Source organism: Diadema antillarum, unplaced genomic scaffold, assembly GCF_040938485.1.
Source record: "Diadema antillarum isolate AM-2024a unplaced genomic scaffold, OU_Dant_1.0 seq00000857_RagTag, whole genome shotgun sequence".
NCBI lineage: Eukaryota > Metazoa > Echinodermata > Echinoidea > Diadematoida > Diadematidae > Diadema > Diadema antillarum.
In genome coordinates this window covers 398,099-423,903 of record NW_027271728.1, presented here as the reverse complement: position 1 = coordinate 423,903, position 25,805 = coordinate 398,099, and the positions used below count along the sequence as shown (strand labels likewise).

The 25,805-nt window shown below is 36.4% G+C and overlaps 1 protein-coding gene across 1 annotated transcript; it reads right to left on the bottom strand.

Moving 5' to 3' along the window:
- Positions 1-10,549: 10,549 nt before the first annotated feature.
- Positions 10,550-24,379, bottom strand: LOC139740515 (solute carrier organic anion transporter family member 4A1-like). The gene is made up of 11 exons (XM_071651106.1): positions 24,182-24,379; positions 21,722-22,030; positions 20,736-20,934; positions 20,007-20,106; positions 19,414-19,535; positions 18,330-18,590; positions 17,344-17,539; positions 16,097-16,265; positions 15,204-15,379; positions 13,076-13,140; positions 10,550-11,866 (listed from the first exon to the last, which is right to left on the bottom strand). The coding sequence occupies exons 1-11, from the start codon at positions 24,374-24,376 to the stop codon at positions 11,562-11,564; spliced, it is 2,097 nt and encodes a 698-aa protein (XP_071507207.1). The 5' UTR covers positions 24,377-24,379; the 3' UTR covers positions 10,550-11,561.
- Between the last annotated feature and the right edge of the window lie 1,426 nt (positions 24,380-25,805).

Here is a 25,805-nt window from a genome sequence, read left to right as displayed (position 1 = left end):
AACCATCGCATCGTACACACTGCACAAAATCCCTGACACAGGAAAAGTTAGCAAGTATAGGGCCTCTCTCTGCATTGTTGCTAAGGTTGTTTAAAAAATATTCTATAATGTCTTTGTTGTCTTGCAGCCTGCCGTATATGGGCACATATCGATTAAAAGGGGTCCCCGTTCTTCCTGCCAACGCACTGAGTGTCGGTAATTAAATATTCAGCGATTACATAACAAGGAGACATGTACGGCCTATAAGATGACAACTCGGTCACACAGTTGTCAATTGTTAACAGTCCATCGATAGATATTTGAAATATGGTGAATGTAGCTCCTGTTTGTTTGATCCTATTGACAGTCGACCTTTTCAAAATGGTGCTATCGGAGTTGCTGAAAGCGATAAATGATTGTTAAAGACGAGCAATCAATTCACAGTTCCGACAGTGTATGTTACACCAAAATTGTGTGCAAGTGCTTTACGTGATGGCAGCGTGGAAACAAGGTTGCAAGAGAGCCAGTTTTTCTTGTGATTAGATCCATTTTAAAAAGATTTTAATCTATTTTGTACCAAGCATGGGCAATATAAAGGTGCATGCGAAAGGATTGTGACTCTTGGCCACAATAAACACGGCTTTCAATTAATTATTTTGCTTTGTTTGTTTGGGAAAATGTGTGTGATTAACAGCTTTATAGCATGACTTTGTTCATTGTATCTGTTATAATTATTATCATTGCCTTAATATCATTATCTGTATACCGTTACCATTATCATAATCATCATCAGAAACATGATAGAATTACCAGCTAACTATGTTGACATTACTCGTGTATCAACAAATGAATAATGTTTGTAAACAAAATGGACCAAACTGTAAGATATCATAGACGATTGTGGCGATGCGTGTGATGATAATGACGGTGATAATGATAATAATGATGATGATGTCATTGAAAGCGTGTTTGTGTGGTTTTCTCGTGAAATCGTCAAGAGTATGGAACAAAAGCACTCTTCATTCGGTCAGAGATATCATAGCTGATGCAAATTGTATCTAGCATTAACAATAAGTTTGTGAATGGGGAAATGGCCACGATGATTAGGATTTTTTCCAGAGGGCAAGAATACTAATAGGAGGTATAGCTCATGTTTTACGGCATGAACCGCTCTCCAATATCACCCGTTCCCTCAATCCCCCCCCCCCCGCCTCCTTCTCTCTTTCTCTTGTCCGGATACGCCCTAATATAAATCATAATTGTCACAATTTATTCAAATATTATCTAGAATTTGAATGCAAAGCCTGATTAGCGCCATTTTCACAAAGCTCAGGGTAAGGTCTTCATCAAATAGACAAAAATAAATACTTTTCCATGATAGTGCACTCGTTACTTAACTCGAAATATTTTTGAAGATATCAGTAAAATCATCACCTCTTATTATCACTTCATTTTGCTTTTCAGCAGCTTATAAATCTCAAATATTATCTCAATAAAAATTGATAATATATAACCTGTGTGTTGTTGTTTTTTTTTTTTCATTCAAACTCTTGGTACGATTTATAAATCATATATAATATTGAAATAAGGAAAAAGGAAAACTTTGCTCAGTTTTAACTAAATATATATCCTGTGTGTATGTGTGAGTGTGTATGTGTGTGCTGATGAGCAACGACAAATAACAGATGTCCAAGCCCCATGCTGATGATTATCCTGCACATTGTAAAGCTTCTTTCACTGTATGGTGCTCTGTGATAATGGCTGTTGTGATGTGATTGTGTGGATATACTAGGTGTTTCAAAAAACATTTTCCACTTTTGATTCTTAATAATTAAAAAAATATATATCAGATAACACTGTCATTGATATGAGTGATAGCTGAATAGTGTACAATTTGGTTAAAGGTGGTTTAAATATGAAAACATAAATCAATTTCATGAAATCCCTGATTAATTTCACAGTTAGGTTCCAGACTTTGCTCTATTTTCAACCCTCTGTACAAAATTTCACTTTGCACAGGGGTCAATGGGTGTGTATGGGAGTGTGTGGTTAACACCCTGACAATGGTCCTGAACAATGGCCAGGGTTTGAATGCTTCATTATTTATTCATGAGAAATTCCATTATCACAACTAGTCTTTATTCAGCCTCTGGCCGTATCTGTGTAAAGTCAAACGCCTGCCGATACTGTCGTTGAGTCGCGAAATTACAATGAATACCTTCTGTTCTATCGTAAACGTGGTGACAGGAAGCAAAGAAAATCAATTAGAGTATATATACACTTGTGTATATGGAGCCTTAAATAAATCTAATGTGAAACAAATCGCCCCAATGATAAATGCTGCTGAACTCTTTACCAAAAATGATCTCTTTTTATCGAAAAAGCGAAAAATTTGTCAGACTATTTAATTAGTAGACAGTTGTATTAAAATGAGGAACTGAAGATCATTTATGCTTATTTATATCCCAAATTTAGTGATATGTGAAGCAAAATTTGAAAATGAGTGCCAGCTGGAATGAAAAGTGGTGTTTGCAAGCACTTTACCGTGCATGAATTCAGACTAGCAGTGCCCAGGGCAATCCAAATGAATTATTGATTAAGCATTCATGTGCCAGGGAGCGCGAGACTGACGTCTAGTCAACAGGTGGTTCAGGCATGCCCATTGTTCAGGGCCTTTGTCAGCACACACTCACATACACATCATTGGTTTCTGTGCGAAGTTAAATTTTTGTACAGAGGGTTAAAATTTGACCAAAATCTGAAACCTTACTTCAAAATCAATCTTAGATTTAATGAAACTGATTTATGTTTTCACACCCAAATTACCTTCAACCAAATTGTACACTATCCAGCTATTACTCATATCAATGTCAGTATCATTGGATGAATAGTTTTTGAACTATTAATGATCAAAAGTGGGAAATGTTTTTTGAAACACCCAGTAGCTGGCCTTAATGGCACAATCTTCTTTGTAAAGGGGAAATGGAAGCCTCCCTCTATACGAGGAAGCCACGCGTCTGTGAATGACATTGTATGACTTCTCCTTATATGACATTGTATGCATGCAGCTGCACAATAAGGTTTCTTTATTTCCGTGGCCGCGCGGTATAGGTATCCGAAGTGTTCATTCAAAAAGCCGTGTCTGTTATAACAATTTCGATCCTTTCAAACTTGCTTTCGGGATCTTCCCCTAACCAACCTAGAAGTGACGTCAGTGATGTTCTTGTTGTTGTTGGTTTTAATAAGATAGGGACATGTGGACAACAATGTCAAAGTCACTAAGCCGTTTTACCAGATGAATTGTATACTAAAGTCCCAGTCAACTGCGAACAGGACTCCTCAGGCTTTTTTTTTTTTTTCGGAGGAAATTAGTTAACAACAACATTATAATAGCCATAAGGGCAATGTGGAAGTACATGTATAAATGTGAGTCATTCTTCCTCATTATGTGATGGCTCGAGACATTACAATCAGTCATGTATATTTCGCGGTCGATTCCGATAAGCTTACTTTGAATTTATGGCACCGGCTATTAAAGGGGATGGCTAGTAACTGATCAGTTGGAATCAGTGGGAATGCTGGGGGATGATAGTTCCAATTCTTATGGGATTCATTTAAGAGTACATTATAGGCCCTATATATATTGTTGTGTGAAAATTATTTGCTTCAGAACGGTCTCATACTCAAGTAATGTGCAGTTTAATGACCCGTCACTGTACAGGCATGCTAGCCTGGAACCATTAAACTGCACATTACTTGAATAATAATGAGACCATTCTGAAGCAAATAATTTTCACACAACAATAGATATATAATGTACTCTTGAATGAAACTCACAAGAATTGGAACTATCATCCCCTAGCATTCCCACTGATTCCAACTGATCAGTTCCCCTAGCCACTCCCTTAAAGTATCAATTTGTTACTTAGTTCTTTGTATATTGTTATGATGATAACGACGAGGGTGATGGTATTGATGACGACGACGACGACGATGACGATGATGATGATGATGATGATGATGATAAACGTAATCGTGGTGGCAATGAAGATGATAGACTTTTTTTTACCGGATAAGAAGATTAAGACAAAAGAATGGAAACTACAGGAATTTAAAGATGAGTATCATATACAGCGACAAAGAAAAAACAATGAGCGGGGAGATCGAGGGAGGAAGGAGAATATTGATGACGATAAAATATGGCTTGAAAGCAAAGCTCTTCTTTCAGACTGAAATAAATTATGAGATAATAAAAGTAATTATTTCACGTGGAACTGTGATTGTATAGTGAACTGAATTGTTTGGTAGTATTTCATCACTATGTTTGTTTATCTTAATTGTTCCATATTCCACATTTCAACAAATACATAAACTATAAACATAACAATACAAAAGCATGGATGAATTCAGTTCAGTTCAGTTCAGTTTTTATTTCTGCATTTCAAAATCAATACAAATCAACAAATCAACAAAATACTTACATAGTCATTTACACAGCTAATATTCGTAACGTTTGGATCTTACGTACATTTTCTCTTTTTTTTTCAAGAACGAATATCATATGAAAGGCAGCAATAGGAAATGATAAAAATGAAATGCAGGGGACCATCATCATAAGCTAAGCTTGACGAGGAAGATGGCCCCAGGTAAAGAGATACATAAAGAAAATCTTGCCACTCACTGAGTGGGGGGTAATTGTGCAAAGGGCACAACGAGGAGATACATAAAGAAAATCTTGCCACTCACTGAGTGGGAAGTAATTGTGCGAAGGACGTGCGGTGCAGTGCGGTGTGCATTGTGTTGGGATGAATCTTGGTTTGTACGTTGAGTGTTATTTTGTGTATCAGTGTGATGAGGTGAATGTTACTTCAGTTATGGCCGTGAACTCATTGTTTAGGGTGTTTGTTGACCAGGTGGTATGAATATTTATGTGTCAGAAGTATACTGGATTATGAGGGTTTTTTTAGTTCTCGTTTGAAAATGTTCAACGACGTACGTTGTTTTAGATTAGGGGGTAAAGAATTCCAAATATCTGGTCCATTGTGCTTTAATGATTTTTGAGCTAAAATGATTGTGGGGTTTTCGAGATGGTAATCGGACGACTGACGTGTTGGATATGAATGAACGGTGGAATTTGGAGTGAAGAAGCCATCAAAAATTTTTGGAAGACAATTAAATGTATATTTATACATAAAAACAGCAGTTTGAAAGGTGTGAAGATCCTCAATTTTCAATGTTTTTAGTTGACGAAATAGGGGATTGGATGGGGATAAGTAACGGGAATTGGTAATCAAAGGTAAGCTTACAGCACGTTTTTGGAGAGTAAGAATTGGATTAATTCTAGTTGAGCCACAGTTTCCCCAAACGATATTGCAGTATGTGATACGTGGTAAGATCAATGCATTGTATAGAATAATCAGGGAATTTTGAGAAATGAAGTTTTTCAGTCGATATAAAATTCCTACAGTTCTTGAGACAGACGTGTGGATATTATGAATGTGATCGTTCCAAGTTAAACTCGAGTCAATTGTGATTCCTAAAAATTTAGTAGATCTTACTTCAGTTAAGGATAATCCATCAATAACTGCTGTTAATGTTCTGTGAAGCAGTAGGTTTGAAACGTATAAAATTTGTTTTAGAGACATTAAGGGATAATTTATTACATATAAACCATTGGGAGACTTTGTCTATTTCCGTGTTCAGAGTATTAAACAGTGTTTCGAGGTTCTCATGGGAGTAAAAAATATTAGTATCATCCGCAAAAAGTATAAATTTAAGTGTTTTTGATGTATTTATTATATCATTAATATATACAAGGAACAATAGGGGGCCAAGAATTGATCCCTAGGGAACACCACATACAATATTAGAATTCGGAGATTTAGATGACTTAAATAGTACATATTGCTTTCTGTTGGATAAATGATCAATAATCCAAGAAAGTGCTAAACCACGAATACCATATCTTTTTAATTTGTAAATTAATATATCATGATCTATGGTATCAAAAGCCTTTGATAAATCCATGAAAATTCCTATAAAATGTGTTTTATTTGCAAAAGATTCAGTAATCTTATCTAACAATTGAATTATAGCTAAATCGGTGGAATGGCCCTTTCTAAATCCAAACTGATTAGGTATAAGTAGGTCATTTACATAAAGAAAAATGTACAGGCGTTTATGAATAATTTTTTCCAGAATTTTAGAAATACTAGGTAATAACGATATTGGTCTATAATTTGTTAAAAGAGAAGGGTCGTCTTTTCTTTTGAAAATTGGAACTACTTTCGCAATTTTTAATGAGTTTGGGCATATTCCAGAAGACAGTGAAAGATTGAAAATGTAAGATAAAGGTGTGGTTATTTGTTTGATTATTTTCTTCAGTATATAAACACTTATTTCATCATGGCCACTAGATCTACTTGGCTTTAATCTGTTAACAATCTCCAGTATTTCTTCCTCATCTGTTGGGGTAAAGAAAAGGGATTTGTCGCAGTTTGCTGGAAGAAATTCAGTAAAGTTTGAATGAGCATGTTTGTTTTTTAATTTTGAAGCTAATTGGGGGCCAATATTTACGAAGTATGAGTTAAAAGCATCAGATATTTCATCAGGGTTTGTGAGTTCTTTGTTGTCATTATAAAAAACGGACGATGTTTCCTTATTATTTTTACCTGTTATTTCATATAGTTTCCCATCAGCCATTTACGTTATCCTTTTGATTATCAAACTTATCGGAATAATACATTTTACGAGAAATACGAATCAAATTACTGAGTATATTTCTATACTTTTTGTAATCTGTAAAATGTTTTGTATTGTGGGTAGTAATCGCCAGTTTATACAATTTATTACGCGTTTTTATTGAATTGATGATTCCCTTTGTAATCCAGGGATGTTTGTTCTTTCTACGTGTTTTTTTCTTAACTAAAGGAATGTTTTTTCGATAATAATATAAAAGTTTATCTAGGAAAATATCATAAGCTTTATCGGCGTTATTTTGAAGATACACTTCTTGCCATTCTCCTTCACTAAATCAAGATTAAGTAATTCAATATTCTCGTCTGATTCTTTTCTGTACATTATCGGCCTGGGTTTTGAAATACTTTTGACGTTTTCAGAATAACGAAGAATAATGAATATCGGTAAATGATCAGATATATCATAATATAAGATACCATTAATGAATTTGTTTACAGAAAAGTTATTAGAAAAAATATTATCCAACAAGGTTTTAGATGTTTGGGATGTTCTTCTTGGGTTATCAATATGGGAATGGAAAGCATATGAAAAAAGAATAGTTTTTAATTTTACCGCTAAAGTATCTATTTTCGTCATGTCAATATTATAGTCGCCCATAATATAAATTTCCTTATTTTCTTGTGTAATCGTATTGAGGCATTCATCAAAATTTTCTAAAAACGTTTCGGTTTTATGATTTGGTGGCCTGTATATAACACCAATTATCTTATTTTTCATTTTATCATTGATGATTTCCACAAACAGGCTTTCACAACCTTCAATATCAATATCAGTTCTTATTTTCACTCGCAATTCGTTACATATATATATATAGGGCTACCCCTCCCCCTCTACCTCTCTTACGATCAGAGCGAAATATTTTATATCTATCAAGGCTAAACAAATTTGGAGACGTGTGCCCTAGCCAAGTTTCAGTTATACCGATTGCGGAAAAGGGAAAATTTTGTAAAGAAAGAAGAAGTAGTTCAAATGAATCAAAATTTTTTGTTAAGCTTCTAGCATTCCAGTGGAATAAGCTAAAATCTTTAATGGGGTTATAATTAGTGTCATCATTCCTATATATATATTTGTGGAATTACTACGGGAATTATTAACATGACTTGCAGTGGAATCAAGTGAAGATTTGAACATATTATTGAAATCCGAAATAGTGTAGTATTTACTGTGATTACTTATGATACCCTGGTCAGGATGATCGTTGTTATGAGTCATTATGAGGATTTGAGTGCAAAGTTGAGAATGGTTGTTCTGGGGCCATGTATTTTGTGTAGTACGTTGCAATGTCTGTGCGTGAATGTAAATGTGAGTGTAAATGTGATTGTAAACGTGAATGTAAATGTGATTGTCAAGTAACAGCTTATAAGACAAGTATTTAACATGTGAAATATGAGGAATCTACACAGAAGCATTGCTTGTATAGGGTGTAGATTCCCAGATGCGGATGTGAGATTAATTCTTACTTGATATATGCAATTGAAGGAATGACAATTTGTGAATTGGGGAAATATAAACGTCGAAGAATAAAAAAAGACAAAGAAAAGACAAAGAAAACAATGTCCGCGGCACAAGACTTCTTGAGAGTTGCGTGATCACCCGAGCGAGGTACAAGTCAGATAAAGTGTACAATAGCAGAAATACAACATATGCACAAAGGATGTTCAGGAGATAATAAGAAATCACAAGCAATGTACATGTTACATAATCGATAATGACAGTAATACGAATTATGAACAGAGAATGTCGAGGAGGATTGAAGAATAGCTATAAGTATGTATTCAGAAAAACTAGTTTAAGTTTATGCTTAAATGAATTAAAAGACTGAGATTGGATTATTTCTCTATCGAACTCTTTCCAAAATTTAGGTCCTGTAGTAGTTATTGTGTTTAAAGCAGATACGGTGTATAGGAGAAAGATGAAAAGAATCTTTTTGTCTAGTAGGGTAAGAATGAACTTCAGTATTTTTAACAAACATCGAAGAAAACACAACAGGGAGACCACCTGAGTTTAACTGATACATAAATGATCCGATATTGAAATAATATAAATCCTGGATCTTAAGTGTTCTACTGGAAAAGAATAAGGCATTAGTGTGTTCCAGAAATGTAGCGAAGTTAATTATCCGTATAGCTCTTTTCTGTATCAGTAATAAAGAATTTAGTCTAGTTGTACAGCAGTTTCCCCATGCCAGGATTCCATAACCTATTAAAGGCAATAAAAGAGTAGAATACAATGAATGCAGAACATGCTTAGGAAAATACTGTAATAACTTATACATAACATCTACATTTTTTGATAATAATTTACGCAGAGAATCAACATGAACTTTCCATGTCAACTTACAATCAATATAAAGACCAAGAAATTTTATATATTCGACCTGATTCAATTCCACGTGCAACAACTTGCTCGGTAAAATATTGATTATATTGCTTAAAACCATAAATTTTGTCTTAATCAAATTCAGTGACAATTTATCAGCCTGAATCCACTTAAATACTGACTTTAATTCAGTATTAATGGCATTCAGTAAAACATGAAGGTTTCGATTCGAATAAAAATGGTATATGTAATGTTTTTAGGCTTTATTTCAGCAAGTATCTTTTGTTTTTCAATCATTCAAAATGATAATGATGATGATGATGATGATGATGAAAAATAATATCTTACTAAGTACTATAGTGTTCTCAACCTGAGAGACTGATGAAGGTCATAATATGACAAAGAAACACAATGCGTCATAATAATAATATATTGTTTAATGATTCTCTTCGTCAATAGAAACCAGATGTGGTATGTCATTGACGATATTATTACATGTATTTTTCATTAAACTTTATCCCAAACAAACCAGTGTTTTTAGCGAGCCGAGTTGCACTCACAGTCAGAGGAAATTCAGATGATCGATGAAAATTGAAGTAAAGTAAATAAAAATCAACTAAGGGGTCTGCATTGAAATTACTTGAACAGCTATGAATACCTATAGATGTATTTAAGACCACCTGGTGGATAATGCACAGAATTATAAACATATATCTCTGGTAAGACGTCCAACTAACGGTATTTGAGATATGGGTTATGAAGCATCAAACTGATAGCATTTTTACAGAGATGTATATCAATGTACAATATCTATTGCATTGCGATATTGGTAAAGGGTCCTGAGGTCTACAAGCATTACATCACGATGAATTGCTTAATTCACAATGGTGCTCAATTCCTTACAGACAGAAAGACACTCATGAAATGTGTTTATAACCTTGGTTGCTTCATTGCACAAAATGTAAATCTATTTTTCGGTGTCAACTCGTCGGCTCGCTACGTCACTCCTGCTTGACTTACGTGTCTATCGCCCTCTTTTGACGAAAACATACAAGTCATCAACTTGGGTTCACATTGAATAAATACGGATGAAAACATCTTTGAAGTGTATCATTGCTTATGATATACGTATGTAAATAAAACAGTAAAAAAGAAACAATAACAACCATCCAACAACAAGCAGATGAAACTATTTTGTCACTGGCTTACAACTACAGAAGGTGAACAAAGGATTTCAGTTATAAATGGTCGGATAGTCCCCCGTCCAAAAGTTGCTACAAAGGAATTTCGTTCATTTCGGTATATTTCAGTGAGCCGTCTTTCTCTTATATCTATGTGCAAAGCGCTTTTCCACAGGAAACTTCCAAGATTCTGGTTTTAGGCAATTTTTTGTGTGACACAATACCATGCTAATCACACATGTGGACATTTTAGTTATAAAATAATGCGATAAGACGGAAATCCAGATGGGGTGTGACTAAAACTGGTAATTTCATTTTTTAAATGGTCGATATAACCTCTAAATGCAACTGTACATTACAATACTTATGTTATCATATTCTATGAACTATTTATTGAATTCTAATTAGGAAAGTGTGCGCTGGCCATATCTTTATCTACCTTTGGCGGTAATCTTAATTCTTCGAGTGTACTCTCATCCCTGCTCTGTTTTGAGACATGTACGTACTGCGTAACAATCTTCAAAGAAACATAAATATGTGATATCACAATATCCACCTCACATTGAGTATAATAATGATGATTAAAAGTTAGGGATGATACTTATCACCCCAACCATTTGAATTTTCAAAAAGGACAAAAGTCCAACGATGAGTTGGACGGCGTCAAATTTGTCTTCACATAAAACGTGTATTTCTGAAAGGTGTACACTTATTATCAATATGAAGTAAACTACAACTGCACATTCTTTCATGAATTATTAAAATGCGATTGGCTCCGCTTTCTGTGGATTTCTTTCCATTCTTATATATCCTTCTTTCAAGATCATGCGTGCATTCATTGTGTGCGCATTCGCACTTTTATTCGTGAGGACGTGCATGCGCGCATCTCGTTTTCCACTAGTCTTGTTTCCCATTGAATGGTCCCTTAATACCTGAATCAGTTACCTCGGTGCTAAATGCTTGCAGTTTAGAATAACTTTGAAAGCAATTTATGAAACTGAGACATTCACCCCAGAACGGAGAATCTACGCTCACGGTGAGTCCAGAAAACTGTGCGCATGCGTCTCGTACCTCTGTTGTCAGCCAAGTGACAAAAGTTTGCATATTGAGGCAAAATTATTGACAGTATAGGTACACGCAGCTAGCCTTGCGCACAACACAAAGTTTGGTCCTTGCGGTTAGTTATGACGATGCGAAGAGCTTAAAAGAATCAAATACTAGTACTTCGCAGCGTTAAGAACTCATCCAACAAGGATAAAACAAAATGGCGCCTCAGTGGGATTCCTATCGTCAAAGAGCCAGTTTCATGTCAAGCAAAGAGTGTCAGTACGAAGGCTCAAGGACAGATGTGCTGAATTCTGTATCCATTGTCGTGTGGCTAGTACAAAGTGTGTCATTCGTAACGTTCTCCTTGTCGTCACCGGGCTCCGCTGGCTTGTAGAAAAGGAGCGCCAGACAGATGAACGTTATGCTGACTACCCGTAGAATCATCGTCACCGATAGGACAACCAGGCTGAAATCGGCGTTTTGGTACAGCCAGCACGTCTGCGACCCGTCGCAATCCGTCTGCCACACTATACATACTAGGTCGATGAGGGCGCCAAACACTATGGGCCCTGGGACGGTACCTGGTTTGGAATGACAGACATACATTTCGTGATAACCGCTACAGAGCACCGTTCCATCCTCGTTCCCGCCTCCCCCTTTTTTTATTGATGATTTCTTCGTTTCTTGTTCTCATTCAATGAGCATTAGCGTATAAACATGTAACCGATACATAGCAAGAGAAATGCAATAAGATAAACAAGTAATAGTTACTTCGCCAAAGTCTTACGTAACCAATCTAAACGAAATACTTTACCTCAAAATTAAGGGGAATATTGCTCATATCATGCTGAATGAAGTTTATTCTAAAATCGTCTTTTGGGAATAATGAAACGACGTGGAAAAAATAGCGGTATGCTGACTTCTCTCACAGGCACATACACATTGTATGATTATTGTTTATATGAATGACCTTTCAAAGTTCTACTGAAAGTGGCTTTAGGAGTTTTGGAAAGGCAATGATCATCTGCCGAAAAAAAAATGTCTCCAACAGCGGGAAAACTAAAATAAGCATAAAGAGGAAGAGGAATTTTGTGTTTTTCACTGACAAAACATGAACAAACATCCTTCAATAAGTACACCATGAAAAAAATATATTGATTTAATGTGTGTTCATCAATGAAAACAATCCCCATCAGAGTAAAATCTCAAAGAGCTCAAAACAGATGTCATCTTCTTCTTGATTAACCCTCTGTGTACCACATTCATTTCCGGACCTGTTCATATAGTGAATGAAATTTGTGCATATTTTTGACTCATTGGTACAGGAAGGATTGAATGAAGAGTTTGTTCGCAAAAACCGATAAGTCCATTTTTGAAGATTTTGAAGTACGGTCTCTGTCATAAATTACAAAATAATACCTTTTAAATGATATATTGGTCACTACATAATAGATAAAGGTATATTTTTGAAGTTATGATCCAAAGAAGCAAACATTTTCTTATTATTCTCTTTACTTTTCTTGACCTTTAATTACAAATATCTCCATTTGGCAAACATGAACTTAGCGGTTTTTGCAAACAAACTCGTCAGATAATTAATCAATTATAATGATGTTGTTGGTGTTTAAATGCAATTGCCTGTATCATAACAGGTTTCTCAGGAATGAAGGAAATTATATACAGACAGGGTAAAGGATCGGGGAGAAGATAATGTAGACGTGGATCATTTATAACACATTGCTGTCAGAAAAATTGATAAGACTTCATCGTTCTAGGCACGGATTTCTTACCAAGACCACGATAAATGAGGGACTGGATTCCAAGCGCAAACGATCGCTGTGAATGGGCGACACACCTGAGGAACAGATACATAGAGAGATTATAGAGAGATTATAGAATCTATTAGTGTCATTATTATTGATTCTTAGTGGTATTTGATAGATAAAAAGGCACACATATAAACACACAAACACCGAACGGAGACATTACTGAGTATGAGCATTAGCAGGTCTGATGTTGCAATTGGAAGGATTATGTACTTTCGTGTTATGATTTTGCTTCATCCGCAAAGATATTTTTTGGCACCTAGAAAATAATACTTTCACCTAAATTAATGAGCCCTCTTTTCAACCCCCGTCCCCCCCCCCCCCCTCTCTCTCTCTCTCTCTCTCTCTCTCTCTCTCCTTCTCTCTCTCTCTTTCTCTCCCTCTCTCTCTCTCTATCTCTGTCTGTCTGTCTCTCTCTCTCTCTGTCTCTCTCTCTGTTTGTCGTTCTTCCTTTCTCTCCCATCTTCTTCCCTTCTCCTTTTTTCCTATCGTTTTAGTTTCTTCCTCGACAGCTTGGTAAGTTAAAATAGCTCCAGAGAATACTAGACATATTCCAGAATTTGATTGTGGATTTATGGTATTCTTTCTCTATCTTTTCATCACATTTTATTTTTTTTTTCTCAATTAGCTTACTCCCCAAATTCTTAGCCCACCAGTTTCAACTTGTGCGTGTGTGCATGTGCTTCTTTTGTATAATACGCCGTTATCACAACGCGCCAAGATGACATTTCGTTTGGTAATTTTTGCATAACGTTTCATTTTTCTTGTCGACTCATAATAAATGAAAATGAAATGTATAACCTCATCGTCTGCTGAAGATACCTAGTTAATGAATAAAGATTTGCTGCAAGTACAATATATTTGTATATTTTTAAAATAGATCTCCTATAAGTCAATTCTATGAGGCAGGCAGCATCATGACTTGTGTAGTGTTACATGCGGAAGAAATGGACAGGTACAAAAAGTACTGCCTGGATGTTGCTCCTTCTTTTACTTTTTTTTTTTAAATCTGAATCTTTCGATTAGCTTAGCCTTTGTCAAGAGATATTTGTAATAGACATAATGGCAAATCGGATGTCTTGTAGAACAAATCATAGCATGCACAAAGATAATGTATTAGAATGTATAATTTTTTCATCAGAATGATAAATTAGACACCAATTCAAAAAAAAAAAAAAAAACAGAATTAGCGCAGGAGCAGTGTATAAATTTGAATACCTAAATATAAGAATGACCCAAGTCGAAATTTGGCTTTCATCGTTGGAGACCCCTCACGAAGTAATTCATTTACTGCAGGAATGACTGTTTCACATAATAATTCGATTACAGTATAACATTCCCATTATAAGTGAGAATTTTAAAGTATAATGAAGTATTTTCTTTTTTAATGTTCTATTTTTTTCCTAATGGACTGAGGTCTTTCTTGCATGTTCTTGTTATTCAATCGTTCATATACAAATCAATAATCGGTATATACATAATATTGAAAAGAGAGATATACAGTTTTGTATGGAGAAAGAGCGAGCAAGAGAGAGATGGTGAGATAAATAATAGATAGATAGATAGATAGATAGATAGATAGATAGATAGATAGATAGACAGATAGATAGATAGATAGATAGATAGATAGATAGAGTGATAGATAAATATATATGGTAGTTAGATAGATAGAGATAGATAGATAGACAGATTGATAGATAGATAGATGGATAGATGGACAGATAGATAGATAGATAGATAGAGTGATAGATAAATATATATGGTAGGTAGATAGATATAGATAGATAGATAGATTGATTGATAGATAGATAGATGGATAGATGGATAGATGGACAGACAGATAGATAGATAGATAGATAGATAGATAGATAGATAGATAAATAGATAGATAGAGTGATAGATAAATATATATGGTAGGTAGATAGATAGAGATAGATAGATAGATTGATTGATAGATAGATAGATGGATAGATGGATAGATGGACAGATAGATAGATAGATAGATAGATAGATATGGTAGGTAGATAGATAGGGATAGATAGATGGATAGATAGATGGATAAACAGACAGACAGATAAAGAAACTGCCTTACCTCATCGTGGCCAAGATGGAGGGAACGAGGCCCAGAAATGTGAACGTAAGCACTAAAGACATGACGACTAGAAATGGCGCCTGTATCGAGCACGGTTCGACCGGACACTTTCCAAGAAGGGCGTGGCCATGTTCACCAGTTTCATTGCCCGGTATGCAGCTACAATCAAAATACATCTAGAGAGAGAGGATCATAGAATGATAGGGTGAGAGGATAAAACGGACTACGCTATTAGCATATCCACAAATATCTACTATACTCAATAGTGAAGGTTCAAAAACTGTCTGATTACTAAGGGGTAGAGATTAACATTAACATTACATATTAACATAAGTGTGGATAGGTTGGGTTCTGCCTACCTAGCCCTCCATTCATCTATCTATCTATCTATCTATCTATCTTTTGATCTATATATGTATCTTTTTATCGAATTATCTATCCATCTACTCATCTCTCTCTTTCTACCCATCTATCGACCTATCTTATGCTATACCTATCTGTCTATCTATCCAACTCTCTATCCATCTACCTCTCTATCCCTTTTGATCTCCCTATTCTTATATATATATATATATATATATATATATATATATATATATATATATATATATTTATATCTTTCTATCTATCTATCCATCTACCTACCTATCAATCTTTTGATCTACCTATCTTTCTATCTACCTATATCTATATACCTATCTGTCTATCTATCTATCTATCTATCCATCTATCTATCATCTATTTATCTATCTATCTATCTATCTATCTATCTATCTATCTATCTATCTATCTATCTATCTATCTATTCATCTATCTATATAATCTATATAATCTATCTATCTATCTCTCTATATATCTATTCACGTTGTAAAAATTCTAACTAGCGGTCTTACCCTATCACTCCCGTTGCTACCCGGTGCTTCCGCCTGGCATCCGGCGTAGCATGTCGAGTAGTACATCACGTCGTTGCTTCCGCACACTGGGTTGAAGTCTGTGAGGCAGTGACAGTTTTTATTGCATTCTGTCGTAAGATTTGCTTCCCCTCCGAGGTACGGTAGTGACCTGCGTCGAGTGACGGCATAATAGAAAATGCAAACATAAATCATAGAATTGTCGTCATCAAGAACAGCCTCTCAAATCTTGTCTCTTGTTAAGTCTTTTATGTATTTGAAGAGATTTATCGCATAACGAGCTTACTCCATTTCTGCTGAGTTGAGATATTTGTGATTAAAGCTGCCAAAAACAAATAAAATAATAAGAAAATACAGGATATTTGTAAGCATAATCTAGAATATTCCTTGTTATGTTACATGCAGTGAGGTATTACTGGAAAGGTTTAATTTTGATCTGTCTTTCATTCTATCTATCACTGAAAGGTCTAAAAATGTCACTTAGCTCATTTTGCAATAAAACTCTTCATTTATGTATGTATTTATTCATTTATCTATTTATTTATTTATTTATTTATTTATTTATTCATTCATTCATTCATTCATTTATTTATTTATTTATCTATTTATTTATCTCTATCTATCTACCTATCTATCTATCTATCTATCTATCTATCTATTTATTTTAGGTTGAAGGCAGTTTGTTTTGCTGATCTGGTTGTGTTGCTGTCCAACTGTTCAGGCTCTGCAGATACAGTACATGAGATGCAGTCTTCATCTATTCGTTTTTGTATTACTTCTTTCGCAACAGACAAAAAAAAAAAATCTATAACTCAAGTTCATGCTTTGACTCCAAAGAGGCTTCCACACCAATGCTGAAAGCGAACACTAAGAGGAATTAAATAGATATAGAAACAGCATCTGTATCTGACTGGAATAAAAAAAAAGGCTGGACTTGCAGTCTACTGTAACAATAGTGTAAACGGGAAATATATGTATGTATGTATGTTCATGGGAAATGTAAACATAACATTTCCCATGAACTAAACATAGCTAGCGACGGTGCATAGTAATTTTCTCGCCCGTCCGGAAGAGAACAGCCTCGGTGTATAATGAAGTGACATCTGTGTATGTCATGTGTACACTATCATGTATGAAGTTCGCACGTTTATATTTACTACATTGATCTGTTATTGTTTTGGGACGAAACAGAATCGAACGACAGGAAACGCAGTGCATGAATGACGTACGTGTTTACATATTGCACCGTTGCGCCAGCCATATCGGGGTCTGGACAACTCAATACGAAGATCGGCATACAAGCCAGTGAGATGACCAAACAACCCAGGCAGAATTTGATCATTCCGCGAAACTTGAGCTTGAAGAACAGGACGATAACAGCGCCCACTAGCGTTCCGACGCAGCTAGACGGAATGACGATCACACCTGTCAGAGAGAAAACAAACACAACAAAGCGTCACCTAAAGTCTCAGTGTATATTACATGATCTGTCGTTTGTTTCGTCCTCTCATTTTTCCATCTGAGAAGATGGCTGGATAGCCCTGACTCAGCTACACTAGCTGGTCTTCCATGGGGTCCAGATGGATGTGAGGCGGGACCACTTCACCGGGTTATGGACCCTGCTCTTTGGGATGAATGAATGAAGCGGGATCTTTTACGTGCATGAGTTGTGACTCTCCCACACACGTTGCCTTTATTATTTTTGTGTCCTATTCGAGATACAGAGTATTTTCCTTCTTACTAGAGGGGACGGTATGATTACATACAAAATTGAATGCTTAAACAGATAATGATATGTTAAACGTTTCTCTTTTTTTCAAATTAAAATCGGCATCAAACACAGAAAATATTGATGCTTTTTATGTTACTGTACTTGCTATATACATCAAGAAATATTTCCAAAGGTATTATCAAAATCATCACATATATTTTCATCTTTTTCTTTGATTTTCTTTTCAGCTACTTCAATCTCAAATATTTTGAAGTTGACTAAGATAGGAAAAAATATAAAGGTAATCGTAAATGATCATAATCATCAAAGTTGTTATCAATAATGAAATTATGATAAATGTCATAATCATAACCGCGTTATGACATTCAACAACACCAACTATAATTAGCAGTAATATTAAGAATGATGATGACAGCGAATGGGCTACAGGCATGGCGGTAGCCACATCGATTAAAGTGGGATCACGAGGTATAATAGCTGCACCTGTTTCAAAGGCCGCCGCGCTCGACGAGATGCCGAACTGCGATTCGAAGAACTTCGGCCCGAAGGCTGCCAGGCAGCTGATGATGAACCACTCGCAGGCAGCCGAACAGTTCAGCAGCATGAACGGCGCGTTGGTGACCAAGATCCGCGTGGCCCGCGGTATGTCTCGGGTCGTGCCGGCCAGATCGTCCGCATGAGCCTCGAAATTTGATCCCTTTTGGCACTGATCCCTGTCAAGGTGCCCGTCTATATTTTTGGCATCTGTGTTGCAGTTCAATAAAATAAATAAACAAACAAACAAAAAATAGATTAAAACACAATTTAAAAAACCCACCCAAGCAAACAAAATTAAAATAAATAGATAAGGACGTATTTTCCACAAATGCATATCTATACAGGCTGTACATAATTATATCTGTATATTTCTATTCACATACATAAATGGGGATTATTCAACTTTGCTATACCCAAAAGAGTTCAGTTTGCCGGATCTTAAGTGTAAAGTAATTCCAATTGTTGAAATCAATCAATTCTTGAGCCGAGTTGTATTTGTTGCAACTGCTTGACATATTGCCCTTCCAAGTTGCATTTGTTGCTACTGGCTGACAAATTGCCCTTCATCGACGTACGGTAAATCATCAATAAGTTGCAAAAAAAAAAAAGCTGAACGCAAGAATTCATTAATGTGAATAGATACGCAGTATAATACCGCCGCAGCTGTAATGATTAGAATCATCATTGGCTGATGGGTGAAAGCTCGGTAGTCTGGTGGATATGACACCTGTCTAGTAATTAGGAAATCGTTGGTTCGGGTTCAACCCAAGTACGTTTATATAACGATCATTTGTTTTTCTAAACCATAATTACAGCTAAAACAATGCTGTATACATTGTATTTTTTCCCTTGAACTTGTATCAATAAGATATGCTCATGGAAATAAAATCTCATTCGAAAGTTGAAACTTAAAAAAAAAAACCAAGTTGAATAATGGATGCTGAGTTACGTCGATGAAGGGCAATATCATTTGTCAATCACTTGCAATTACTCAGATCACACGCTTGCGGGAAAAAAAAAAGTGGTTTACCTGGAAGGTACTTGGGGAAGCCCAGGAGCGGAATGGCGACGATAAGAGCCAAGGAAGCACTGGTGAGAAAGCCGATCCACCACGCCCCTACCCACAGGGGACTGTCTGGGGTGAGGCCGAGACTTTGGAGGGTGGGTAACCATGGCAACCAGGATAGGAAATGGTATAGGCATTAGAGACAAGATAACGACGATTTTTTGTTGTTGTTGGGATGACTGTTTAAGGATGGTGACATGCTGTAGAATTGGTCTAATTTGATAAGTCACGAAATTACATCTATTGACAGTAAGCAATAATGACATAGCAAGACAGTATAGATAATGCCATCAAAGAAATAACGAATGATCTTTAACAATTCTGAACATCATATCACTTATAGTTTATGTACATAGTGACATAAACTTGCAGCTGGCACTAATATAAAACATACATTGAAAAGTTACAGAATTTACTTGATGATTGAAGAAGACCCAAAGGCCGTAAACTTCTTGTGGGGTAAGAAGGTGGAACATTATTTTCTGTTCTACCACAGCTTACTTTCCATATAGATGACACCATAATTCATGACAATGAATATCTATAATCATAATTACCTTTCTGGATTGACGCCAGGATCCACGTATATGGAGAGAAAATACGCACCCAGGAGATATCCTAGAGCCGGACCGATTATAGAACACGTCTGTATGATACCTACGTGTACATAAAATGGGTAAATATAATATTATTATGATGTTAATTGTCATTCAAATGTCTATCAAACTGATCCTGGCCATGGAAAACAAACCGGTGCAATACAGACAAGATACACGAAGATCCGCGTACGGGGAAAATGTTCATCAAATCGCCAATAAAATACTAGAAAGATTATAGATATAGATTATCGATGATAGATATATAGATTTTTACTATTACTTTCACTTAGGTTTGCAAGAACTCTCATTCGGCATGAAATAAACACAGATAAGCCTACCACTTTGGAACACAGGTATAACGACTAACCGACGTATGACTGGTCATTTAGGCTTGGTTTCTATTATGTATTTATGCTATTTTATGTGTCTTGTAGAAAGAAAATAGAATAGCTACAATTTAATCGCCATTTGTTCGTAAACTATACGTTTTGTTTTTATTTTCAGGGTGGACCTCACTTTGGATATGGTGACATTTCAAGTTTCCGTCGTTTCATAGTCTGTGGATGTCTGTGGAGAATTTTGAAATAGATGAAATATTGTTGCATCGATTGATACAGTCTGGCCACAGAGGTATAAGTTCCCCCTCCCCCCCCCCCTCCCCCCCTCCCCCCCCCCCCCCTTTCTTACCAAGATAGATGGAAGACTCGCTGGGAGCAACGCTCTCATCTAAATACGTCACGCCCAGTGTGTAGATGGGCGCCGCCCCGATGCCGTGAAGACACTGGGCGAGTACGAAGACCCAGTAGTACGAGTCGGACGAGGTACTATCGGCGCTACAAGTATCCGTGTAGTTGCTCTCCAAATCACACACATCGGGAATCAACGTCTGGGAATAGTTTGCACAAGAGGAATATTTTAAATTCTTCTGTATTTTAATTAAGCACCAGTCCATACAGTAGAAGCAGATTTGATGCGGAGTCGGTTTATTGTTGAATTCTTTTCTTTTTTATTCGTGTGACATGTGAGTCACTTGTCTTAGTTGCATAAATGGATGAATATTGTGTCGCAAAATGCAATAAAGATGATAAAGGAAAAATAGATTGAATTCTCATAATATATTTGCAAAATATCAATGTGACCATGTTTATCTTCCCTTCTTCTTGTTTTCCTTATTTTTCTTTGTTTTTTCTTTTCTTCTTCTTCTTCTTTCTTCTTCTTCTTTTTCTTTCTTCTTCTTCTTCTTCTTTCTTCTTCTTCTTCTTCTTCTTTCTTCTTCTTCTTCTTTCTTCTTCTTCTTCTTCTTCTTCTTCTTCTTCTCCTTTTTCTTCTTCCTCTTCTTCATCTTCTTCATCATCTTCTTCTTCTCCCCTCTGAGGCAAATAGACACTCTATAAGCATTAAGGTACATTCTGTACCAAGTAGAACTCGACTAAAAAACCGAACAGATCACTACCCCATTATTGGACCTTGCGAAATGCAACTAATAAGTGATAGATATTATTATCCGTATACTGTTATACTATCATTATCCTATACTATAGAATGCTATTATGATAATAGTCCGTAAAGCGCACTGAGATATTTTACAAGTGTGAAATGCGTCACATAAAAACTAGCAATTCTCCCAAAGCAACATAAGCTTCTTTGGGGTTGCCATAAATACGGCGACTTACTGAGGGCTGATAGAGGCCGGCGATAAACTGCGGCAGAGCGAAGGTGAGGGAGCCGAGAGCGAAGATGAGCGCACCGTTGCCGAGCCACAGAGGCTTGTTGCCCCTCTCGCCGAAGTAGGTTACGAAGAGGATGACGACCAGGAGGGCGAGGTCGTAGCAGGAGGCCAGGAAACCGCTTTGCACGCTGGGAAGACCAAAGCGCTGCTCCAGCGTGGTCGTGTCGGTGAAGACAAGCCCGCTGGTCACGTAGCTCTGGATCACCGCCAGTCCGCATAGCCAAAACAGCACCCCTTTCGGATTATTCCAGAACTATTCGGCCACAGCAAAAACGATATAAAGCAGACAAGAGCATGGGGAGAGACAAAAACGATAACTTGTAACCCATTTTGATGTTTAGTTGTGAGGGAATGACATGCTCTCTTTGCCATTTGCATATTCATATTGACCTAACGAACTGTTTCCTGAAAATTTAGAGAAACTTCAAAATGTCATAACTTCCTTATTTTTCACCCGATTTCGAACAAAAATTTACCGTTCAACTCGTAATATTTTACTCTTTCTTGTAAGACTAACCTATTTTTGGTCTGGATTTCCCCTTTAACCAGACAAAGCTAAATGTGCTTGGACCACAATGACTGTTGGTCATATCCCATTTCGGAAAGGGTAAAACTGTAATTTTATTTGTACACCTATAACCTTCCTGGCTCCAACGATAATTTCTATACTCCGAACCCCATTACTTGAGATAAAATCAGAAACAAAACTGCGGCGAAAATTACCCCTATAAATCAGAAATACAACACTTTTGATCAAAATCAAGAGAATGTCTTTTCAATAAGATTTATGAGTTTATAAGTTTATAAGATTTATAAGTTTATGATACAATATACATCAAGTACACTTTCTTCATCGATAGAGAATATATTGGGAGTTCTTGGGTTTGTGTATTATTTTGTAAATAATAATTGCCTAAATTCCCACTTTTACGACACACATGTCTGCCGGGCTGACAATCAAATCTGAAAAAGGCAGTTTCATTCGGAGTTGCGTTTTGCGCATAAGAAAATAGAGGTCATTCGAGATAAACGAAATAGTGAGACACACAGTGTTGCAATGAACAATAATTCCATGAACAGCGCTTGAACTGTCTCTTTACGTTGCAGTGAAAGAACATTCATAATTATCGAATTTAAGCGAAATTGCTACATAAAGGCAAATTTGATTACATAAGAGGATGATATCTTGCTTCGATGGTTTCAGATTCAGGGTTATTGTTGAACCGTCGCTAACTGCGTACTGGTGCACGAGTGGGGAAGACTTATAAAAAACCCGCCGTTTCGAGACAGTTGTTGTTGTTGTTGTTGTTCATTTTCCATCTGTGAAGATGGCTGGATAGCCCATATTCAGCTACACTAAGCTGGTCTTCCATGGGGTCCAGTGACACGCCAATAATAGTATTAAAGGACTAATCTTACAGCTACGTTGTAGTTTCACAAAATCCGGCAATGTAATCCGATGCTATTGAGAGGCGATTTGAGCACCTTCTCTTAGAAATCCAGCAACCCGTACATTGTCAAACTAGACAAAATCGCGGTACTTCAAGCTGTTGAAGGCATTGGGATTGGAAGATGTAATGATAGAATAGAATTAGTATGAGGGGGAACGGGTAGCTGAGAGATTATCCTGGAGTCATGGGAGGTTGAATATATCTGTTGACGGGGTAGACCAGGCTGGGTTTATGCTTCCACTTTTCGGGCCAGAATCAGCGTTTTGAAACGTGATTAGTGTAAAACGCGGTTTGTAAAACAAGGTTGCGTCCTTCCTCATTTTGATATAGACGCCGTTTCAAAACGTCGTTTCAGAACGCACAAAAAAAGGTGTGTTTATGATCGGCGATTCTGACTAAAATGATTCCATTGGAAAGCATGAACGCAAAATCACATAATATATACGCGATTTGATTTGGATCTGAAACATCTTACGAAGCTAAAGAAGTAGATTTATGACTTCGATTAAAGACTTTCTCGTTATGACACGAGTTTGACACTTAACTCATTACATCTTAGAGAGAGAGAGAGTGATCGTCCACACATTGGTTATTGTTGAGCACCCCATTCCAGTGAGCAAAAGGTTAATTTCGACACTCCTTTGGAGCTACATACATATATCCCCTCTTACCATCTATAGTCATTCGCTCCAACCTTGCTCTCCCTTTCTGTCCTTTAATTTCGTTTACATTTGTATTTATTTAGTTATTCATTTATTTACTTCCCTGTTCGTTTATTTATTTATTTATTTATCTATTTATTTATTTATTCATTTACTTACTTACTTATTTATGCAAAATCAAAATACTCGATGCCTAGTGCTTTGGAGGGAAGTTAGAGCCGTTGGCTCTGTGAAAGTTTGCTCGTTAGTAAGTGGCCCATGTGAAGCTATTAAAGTCCAAACAAATCTCACCTGAAGGCAGGACGGACGGAAGGAAAACCAACCGTACCTCCTCTCCCCTCGCTCCTCCGTGTCGCCATTGGCATCGTCCACCTGATCCTTGGTCGTCGTCGACTTGGACGACGACGTCAAGAGGAGCTTTTCCTGATCGTGCAGGAGAGGCTGGAATTCGTCCGCCAGAGGTTCCCCGTTGGTGTCGTCCGCCATTGCTGTCCCCAACGGACAGATCTCACCTGCAAGATTGAAATGGCGGACACATACACACACACACACACACAAAATGCTGATGGTGATTGAGCTCATGCAAATTTCAATGTGCCGCTGTGACGTCACACCGCATTCATGGTTTGGCTGGAATCGATGTACTTTATATTACCAACTGTCATAATCACCACGGTCTAATTTCTATTTCATTATTCTGTTTCCCTTCAGATATGTAGTAACAAAAACATACAAAATTTATGCAGCGAAAGATGAAGACGCAAATAATGTATATGATAAGGAATTGTGAATTCCGTATAATATCAGTCACCAGCCCTAAAGGTTAACACTGCACTTAATTTCATAACATAATTAATATGATAATAGTGACTATGATTGTAAGTAAGAGATAGAATGAGAGAAAAAAAATGTAGGTGACCTCCATCATAGGCACAATTGAAGCTGGTTTGGGATCCATTAAGGAATGAAAAGAATAATCTCTATAATATTATGACTTTTTTATGGAAACTTATCCTTACATGATTATACTCAAAAGGGAAAGGCAGTCATTTGTATACGATGATAATTTATATGTGTGTGTGTGTGTGTGTGTGTGTGTGTGTGTGTGTATGTGTGTGTGTGCAGATATTATATTGGTGGGACGTATGGTTTTAGGTGAAATCACTTTTACCAGTAAAGATTTATGCGAGAATGTGTGGTGTGAGCGCAAGTGAGGCAGTGCCGGTGTAAATTCTAAATGAATAATATTATACATTTAAAGTAAGTGGCTGCGTGACTGTGACAGTAAATGGTAGGTGACTTTCACGATTCTAATAAGGGGAAGAGGAACACACTGTACATGCCTCCAGTCATCAAACCACTCCTTTCACAGTCGAGGGGTGAATTGAAACTAATCAAATAAAAGTAGTGTTGCATGAGTAAACATTTCGACACCAGATACTGATTTTTCTTAGATAAGAGAAGCACATTACCATGTGATAAAACAAGACTTATTAGTGTCTTTGTTCTATGGACTTTAGCTCCAATTGCAATTTCATTCGAATCTGTTTAACCAATTCCTTACGGGAGCCGCATGAACAGCACATAAAACATTGATTTCAGAGAGAATTATTCTTTCATGGATGCAATGGGTTAGGGCTAGACAATACATGAGGGATGGCATAAGTCGACAGATCACCGCAACTGAAATATCTGTATATCTGATAAGCATATCAAAATATGATTTATTGTCTGCAAAGGTCTAGGCGCACTTAACTCGACAGAAAGTTCGAAGAAAAAATATTTCATAGAGAATTAGTCTTTTATGGAGGCAACGGGATAGGGGGCTATAGGCAATATACATACCATGGCATTGTAAGTCAAAAGATCACCGCAACTGTAATATCTCTATACTGAATAAGCTTATTTATTGTCT